This window comes from Etheostoma cragini, chromosome 1 (assembly GCF_013103735.1).
Source record: "Etheostoma cragini isolate CJK2018 chromosome 1, CSU_Ecrag_1.0, whole genome shotgun sequence".
Classification (NCBI taxonomy): Eukaryota; Metazoa; Chordata; class Actinopteri; order Perciformes; family Percidae; genus Etheostoma; species Etheostoma cragini.
This window is the reverse complement of record NC_048407.1, coordinates 30,166,257-30,174,418: the sequence shown is the minus strand read 5'-3', so window position 1 is coordinate 30,174,418 and position 8,162 is coordinate 30,166,257. Positions and strand designations below refer to the sequence as shown.

At 40.1% G+C, this 8,162-nt stretch overlaps 1 protein-coding gene across 1 annotated transcript in view; it reads left to right on the top strand.

The window, feature by feature from the left end:
• LOC117945645 (protein kinase C-binding protein NELL1-like) overlaps positions 1-6,270 on the top strand; it is a 248,258-nt gene extending 241,988 nt beyond the window's left edge. Inside the window, exons 18-20 of the mRNA XM_034873266.1 lie at positions 3,239-3,415; positions 3,755-3,979; positions 6,004-6,270. Of these exons, the coding sequence (XP_034729157.1) occupies positions 3,239-3,415; positions 3,755-3,979; positions 6,004-6,054 (453 nt within the window). The 3' untranslated portion in view covers positions 6,055-6,270. The remainder of the gene's footprint in view (positions 1-3,238; positions 3,416-3,754; positions 3,980-6,003) is intronic.
• The last annotated feature ends 1,892 nt before the right edge of the window (positions 6,271-8,162 follow it).

The following is an 8,162-nucleotide window of genomic DNA, read 5'->3' as shown; positions in this document are numbered from 1 at the left end:
TGCTTAGAAATTAAGTGTTAACGAGCAGTTGGACAGGTGTACCTAATAAAGTGGCCGGTGAGTGTATATATATACTGTATATATATATTGTATATATATTTTAACATTTTCAAAATAAACTAAACTAACTTATTTTCATTTCCCGGCCCTTTAGACTTTCTTTCAGCCCGTTAGTCATGTTTAAAGACCTTCAATCTTATTCATTATTGTCAATAACTACCTACACCTCTGAGTTGATAAAGGTTTGTATTGATAGTTATGAAACAAACCTAAATACAAGATTTTTTGGAACCATTTTATCTCGTAGCAGTGTGGCTGCAGGGAAGTGAGATATTGATCAGATTTGTATTTGGGACGTTTAGGCTCAGTGAGTTTGATTCATCAAAAACAGACACAGGGAGTGGGGGGGTTCCAATGATGTGTTTTCAACTCAAAAAATCCAAAACTTACTACCAAGACGTTAAAGGATCCACTCAACCACGCCCGCATAGTACTAACACAGACACGTGTACACACAGACACACTTGTATTTCCCATAAACAAAAGATAAGACTAACAGTCACACTCAGTAACTATCACTTTATACAAAAAACACAATCTAAAATTTGCAAGGAACAAACTTTTTATTATGTAGAAAATCTGTCATATATCACAATAGGAATATGTTTTAAACAGTGTAAGAATCATACAATTCTAATACAATTACTTTCCAGATAATTAATAATTATTATAGGTTTGTAATGAGGATGGCTAGTACTGAGTAATGACAAGGTAGGGAGGACAATACATAAAGATAAGATGGTAACGATGAAACCAAGGATGTGGCTTTTTTTTGTTTTTTAATCTTGCGAGGTCATACTTTAAATTTACCATTTAAAGAGCCACATATTGTCATAGTTTAGAGTTGTTTTAATGACATTTTTTTGTGTTTTAAGAATCTTGTTGTGCATATTTTTATCTATATCTTATATCTGCCTTTCCAGAATAGTGTATATATCAGCAGAAGGAAATGTGCATATATAAAGCTATCTCTGCTACAAGTTAATATATAAAAATGCAGCGTTCAACATGTCACTTGTTAATAGTCATTTGCATACATTCACAAGGGATTTTTATGATTCACACACAAGAGCTAGAGAGAAAATAGACACAAATGTGACACCCGTGACGCATCCAAGACACTCTGCTAACATCGGATGCCTTCAGGATCCACTCTCCTGCTGGTTTTTGAACCAGACGTGGGATGCTCAGTGAATGTAAAGAAGCAGTGATCTGGGTTTGGGCCTGCATGGTGACTGTGAGGCAGCCAGAAAGTGATTGTGGTTTGTGCTGAAGGAGAGAGAAACTGAAGGTAATTAGGGTCAGAAAGTACAGACTCGTGGTAAATGCACAAGAAACTTTGAATTGGTTTGTTGAACATCAGAGGAAGGTTGATTGGTTTGATTTGATTGAAATTTGTGGGATGCCAGACAGGGCAAGTGGAAAAGAAGTGGCGCGTGAGTGGAAGATGACAGTGGGCGGAGCAGGAACAAGTTTGTGTAAGCTGGGCAGTAGATGACATCAAAGGAGGAAAGATCTTCAGTACGAAATGTTCACCAAAGTTTCATTTGATGGAAAATGAAAGAAGAAATTGATTTGAATCTGAAAATTAGACTTCAACGGAAGTTTAACAAAGATGCTCGTAATGTACCCCCAATCTTTTTTTGATCTTTTCATTTTTTGGCTAAATTAAAGTAAGGGGTTTTCATTGGCATGTTCTGGTGGCGACGTAGATAAGAGGGCTTCGTACAGCTGATAGCCAGAACCTCACTGCACACCACACACTGTGGCTCAGTGACGCCCCGGACCCAAATACGTTTCATCATATTTCCTTTGTTTTCTTCCACTCTGATGCCCACTCTCGTTGCCTCTTTTCCTACTTGCCTGGATGACGAGCATATGTCCTCTTGATTTGCCTGTGCTTTCCGATCCCAGTCCTTTCCATTTCTCCGTTTTTCTCACCTCCGATTCGTCAGTCTCTCTCTTTCTCGCTCCTCTTTCATGACTTAAAACTTTAGATGTCCCACCTGGCAGTTTTCCTGCATTTAGCCAGTTAATAAACTATTTCAGCTAGTAGGCTAGCTAGTTGGCCTATATAGGTAACGTTAAAGCTAGTAATGTTACGCTATACGTACGTTACCTAAAGAGCATTTTGGGTACATTTATTAATAATTTAAAATGTAAGTTTTTAATTTATAATGCAAAGTTTTAAATTTTAGGTTTTTATAATGAAAAATATCCCAAGGGGGCGCACCACACTTTGGGAATTGCTGCTGTAGAGGAATACCTCATCTAAGGACTGTGTTGAAAACAAGTCATACCTACAGTATACATTTAAGAGAATGTCATCATTGGTAATCATCAAATTCACTATCAAGTTTAGAAGCTTATGTTGTTTTGGTTAGCACAAGAGCACAGCATAAGAATTCATGCCTGGTCTTATTCCTGGCCTTCATACGTCCTGTCGACATGGTACAATAGGCAGTAATTTCCCAGAAAGTCAGGGGCCATAGCTGTAAAGACCAAGGCCATCGGTACTGGTACCTGGCTGGGACTCAGCAGTTATTGTAGCAGGACAATATGCATCGATAAAACATTGGCTGTGCATTGCCCTTTTAATGGTATGAGGAATGATTTTATGGCTCCCATACATTTTCTAACAGCCATTTTATGTAACATTTTTACATCTCGTTTACAATGTCGTCCCTGGGCCAGACAGGGCTGGCTGTGGGGAGTAAAATGAACCATTAAGTTTTTGCTGGGTAGAGACGGAGATCCAGGGACACTAGCCACGTGGCTCGGGAGGCTCCCTGATCTGGCAGATTCCTCTAAACGACACTATACATTCCGGCCCAGACACCAAACTTCTAACACATTCTTACTTGTTTCACAGATCTACTAAATTGCTGTTAGAAAAGGGAAATTTGAGAGTTGCTTTAGCACATTAATATTCATAAAAGTATGATAGCCTTAAAGTCTATAACCAAACAGGTGATGCCTTTTAGTTTCAGCACCTGTTTAACGCAGGGGTGACCCACCTGCTTACTATCGATCAACTGGAACAGGACTACAGAGCCTCGGATATGAGGCTACATTTGCATTGGAGTAAAAGTTCTGACACTATTTCTCTAAAGGCAGCTTCATTCAATATGTCAGGGGTACTATCACAAACTTGGACGCTGTGACATCTGTTGTGCAGGATGGCCAGACGTACTGCAGGAGGAGACCCTGTGACTGCGGAGACCCAAACGAGGATCTGTTCTGCTGTCCCGGCTGTGACAACAGGCCCAGCAGCCAGTGTCTGGACCAGAGCGGACGCACACTCTACCGCAGCGGAGCGTCCTGGATGTACGGCTGCCAGCAGTGCCGCTGCATGGTGCGTACACTGAAAACACACACATAGGTTCACATTCATGCGGAAGCTGGAAACATGGTTGTTAGAAGTTAAAGGATGACGTTGGAAAAAAAAAAAAAAATCCTCATCAACTTGAAGCGCAGTCCCAGAGCAGAGCTTCTTTTAGTGCCTGGCTCTGCTCAGCTGTGTGTGTAAGTGTGTTCGGAAGCCTTAGATAATTATAGCATCTCTAATTAGAGACGTGGCAACAAATCAGTGTGTGAGCATTAACTGCAGGTGCCAGATCAGCGGTTTCACACATAAGATAACACACACAGTAACATTTCTGTCACCTTATAATATATTTTTTCAATCTCTCAGGAGGGGGAGGTTGACTGCTGGCCCCTGGTGTGCCCCGTGTTGATGTGCGAGTACACAGCGGTGGCGGTGGGCGAGTGTTGCCCGCGCTGCGTCACAGACCCCTGCCTGGCTGACAACCTGTCGTATGACATCAGGCAGACGTGTCAGGACCCCGCAGGCGCCGTCCGCCTCAACGGAGACACATGGCATATGCCCAACTCACCATGTACCACCTGCAAGTGTAAGGTAGGCCAAAGCTACAGCAACTACAACAAAGGTTTGCTTTACTTTGACTACCATGTTTGATTCAAGACCGGTGTGGACAATCAGTGCGGAATCAGAAATCACAAAAAAATTACAAAGTGAACATGATATCCTCAGAAGTACTTGATACTCAATTTGCCTGTTCTTGAGGTGCAATAGTGCTTTTACCTCATCTGCTCTTTCTCCATCCCTGCAACTAAATCATTGCACATGAAGTTTGGGAAATAAAAATTGCATGCAGTTACAGAAGCTTGAGTAAGTTCATGTTTATATCCATTTTAATTCCTCCATTTCTTCATAATGTTACAGATAATGCTAGGGTAAATTACAGGCTAAAGGTACTCAAGAAAATTATTTTATGTGGAAGCTGTGTCATAATTAATTTATCTAATGTGTGATGGAGGATATGCAACTGCGGGGCTGTCTTCCAAAATGAATTTAAAAAGAAATCTGATTGTCACAGATTATGTAAGGTACACATTTAATCTTAAAATAACTAAATATGCAGATCACTGTGTTGGGAACATGTCATCATAACTCAGATGATCACATTTATTGAAAAAATATGTATATACATTTTTTTTAACCCTTGTGTTGTCCTCAGGTCTAATTTGACCCGTTTTTTTTATTTTAATATCAGGAACTTGGCTTTCTTTCAACCAAATTGACTAAAAATAACATGGATGCCATACAATGTGCTTCAGGCAAAATTAACGATTACTTTCACCAATTATTGTTTGTTCTATTAAATTTTATGGCATTTTAAAAAAGTGACCAAAACGTCAGAAGAAATGAAAAAAAAGAGACAAAAAGCGCTGAAAAAAAACAAATGTAAGTAATGTAAAATAAAGATTAGGCTATGAATTAAGAAAAAGCATAGAAAAAAAAACATCTAAAACATCGGAAAAAGCAAAAGACAATGGCTGATGGGAAGACAACACTAGGTTTAAGTAAATGGAATTTATATTAAATTATGTGTAGTGGTTAGATGAACAGAATCAGTAAACTTTGTATACTTTTGCAAAATTCTTGTGGTTTAACAAAACCTACAGGTCATAGGCAGCCACAGCAGCTGGTGTTCTAACTCCCACTCTGGTCACAGGAAGTAGTTATAGCTACTTGGGTTAGAAGTCACTCTGCTAACCATTTGCTGCATCACTGTTCCCTCTGACCAGCAGGGGACCTCGCTTCCAGTCAAAGCTGAGGCCCCCCCATGGACAGAGGGCCCAGGCCCCATTACCCCGGTCAGTTATCAATCAAGGGTCAGTTCAGCCAAAGCATTTTAAAGCTTTAGTGCATAACTTTTTGATATTAACTAACGTCCGTTTCATTCAAGCCATTGCCAAATGAGTTGCTACAAAGCTAATTAAGATTATCAGCTCTACACAACTCTCACTGAATTTCTAAGAATGGCCATGTTTCGACAACGGTGTCGTCCGGCGGCTTTTGCGTGTAGAAACTCAAGTGAAAATAAGGACCTCTTCTGAAAAGTCCATCGCGTTTTTTTTAAACCTGCCTTGTCCTCCTTGGCTACTAGCAACGCAAGGCTTGTATCATGTCTATACAACGACAGTGTTGTTGTCATTACTTAGAATTCCTAATGAGGGAGACAGAAACTACTCACTATAGCTTTAAGGGAATCAAGCCATGCAGATGAGGTTATTGGCCTCTGAAACCTTATTCATAAGGACTATTTCTTAGCAGAAAGTAATTCCAAAGAAAAGTGTGTCACTGTGACTATAAGGTCCAAAAGTACTGGGATCTCATCGGTGGAAAGACACTTTGATGTTCAATTTCTCAAATCGGTTACTGCTTGGACTGTGCTGAAATGATATAGTAGACGTCATGTCAAGTTCCGTCTGTAATAAGTATGTATATTTTGACTGACTAAGGCCAGACAAGCTCTGAACCGCGTTATTAAATGCAACATGTACAGCATATTAAAGTACACTACAGTACATGTAATACCTCTGTTCTTTTCTGTTTTTTCATGCTGTGCCGCTCAGAATGGGAATGTTTGCTGCTCGGTGGATCTCGACTGCCTTCAGAACAACTAAAGCTCGTCTCCTCCAGTCCTCCTCCTCTTACTGCGGGACTGCCACACCCCCTCCTCCATCCGATGACTTTCCCTTTGGATTCATAAAACAGACTCACGCACACACATGTGCATGCCAGAGTGTGCACAGAAAATACAAACATGCACTGGACAGATTGGGGTGTTGAGGCTGTGCTTTTAATGCCGCAACTCGACCAACAGTGAGTGTGTGTGTGTGTGTGTGTGTGTGTGTGTGTGTGTGTGTGTGTGTGTGTGTGTGTGTGTGTGTGTGTGTGTGTGTGTGTGTGTGTGTGTGCGCGCGTGTGTGTGAGTGAAGCCGTTGTTGCTCTCACCACAGTCACTGTGTTGTGTACGTGTTTTTGTGTTATTTCCATTTCACAGAGTATCTTGAGGAAACCTGTTTAACATAACCTTGAGACAGAGACCAGCAGCGGAGTGTTGTCATTTAGAAAAGCATTCACAGCTGTACAGGTGTTGAGCTGCTCCAGCTGTCTGTGTTGCAAAATGTAGACTCACTATTGCTTGGTCACCTAGGAAGAGTGTCATAAAACATATAGAATTGTGGTAACCAAATGTAATGAACCCTCATTTTTGTGATGTTCTGTAAAGCAGGAGATAGTTTGATGTAGAAATAACAACTTTGGAAAGTAACCAAAATACCTTTACGTCAGCTGGTGTAGGTTCAGTTTTCAACTCAGTAGCAACTTCTCTCACAGGAGGGACTTTTTGGTGTTCTCTCAGCAAATATCTTTATCTATTTCTTCTCCCATGAGAAATACCTCGCACGGACCTTTGACATCTCTGTAATATGTCACAATATTTTATCTTTAATATTTTCTTTTGTGTACTACATAATCTGACCAATGCAAAAAATCAGTAAAGTAAAGCTAAAGTGGGAAAGAAGGACATTCTAACTTAATCTTAATCTTTACTTCTAGTTATTTCTGCGCATCTACATCTTCATCATCAAACAAATCAAGGGTGCACATCTTCTCTTTAGGGCTGGGCGATACAGAGAAAAACTATCACCATATTTATGACCAAATACCCCAATATCGATAACGCAACGATATTGTAGTGTTGACTATTGGTGCTTTCACAAATTATTTACACAGTGAGATTTGCGATAAAAAATCATCACTGATGTGGATATAATGAATAATTGGGTAAAGAAAAATAATAGAACAGTTACAAGAGTCTGCTAAGTTCAGAAAATGACATGAGTTCAAGACAATATCTAGTCTCATATCCCAAAATCGATATAATGTTGTAATATGGCCCAGCTTTACTTCTCTTTACATACTATATACTGTACATTTTTTACAGTTACAAATTACTGTATCTTTACCCAACAGCTTTCTGCTTCTCCCACTTCAGGGACTAGATCCTGCAATGCCTAATTTCCGAATTTGGAGAATACAGCAAATGTTTTTATTGCAGACCTCAATATCCCATATGCACCAGTCAGTTTTCTAATGGATAACGTAATTATAACTTTGGTTATTATCATACTAGTCTAGTCATCTAGTTTTCACATCTTCTACATCTTGGAGGTGAAATTATTGATCCAAAAGTAAGTTTTCTGACTGATGCGTTTTGACCTATGGCCTTTACCAAAGTCGGGGCAATAGGCTGAAATGCTTTGCTTTCAAAATTATGTTGTTCTCAATTCTACAAGTGTTGCTGAAGCTCTGATTTTTGACTAACAGCGCCTGAACGCACCATAGTTTTGGAGGTGCAGTGTCGGCGTACTTTGAACAAAGTGCTTGTCGCAACATCAAACAGTGTCGTAACATTAGAGTAGGGGCTGCATATGACAATTTTTACTTTCTGGAAGAGACAATCCGACAAGCACTCCCACTTCATTTCAAGCAATGATTGGCCAGGTGTGCGGAGAAGAGAAAGCATGCAGGGTTTCCTCTCTCTCAAGTTGGGTTGCCTGAAAGTTTGCGCCGTTATCCCCATTTGTCCAATCCAATGCGTCTCGCCCCTCTCTAAGATGGCAGACCTGTTCTAAACGGAGGATGGTCGTAGTTTATTTCAAGTATACCCCATCCTTCAGACTTCAGTTCCTTTATTAACCTACCTTCATGATCCACATCCCTCAGA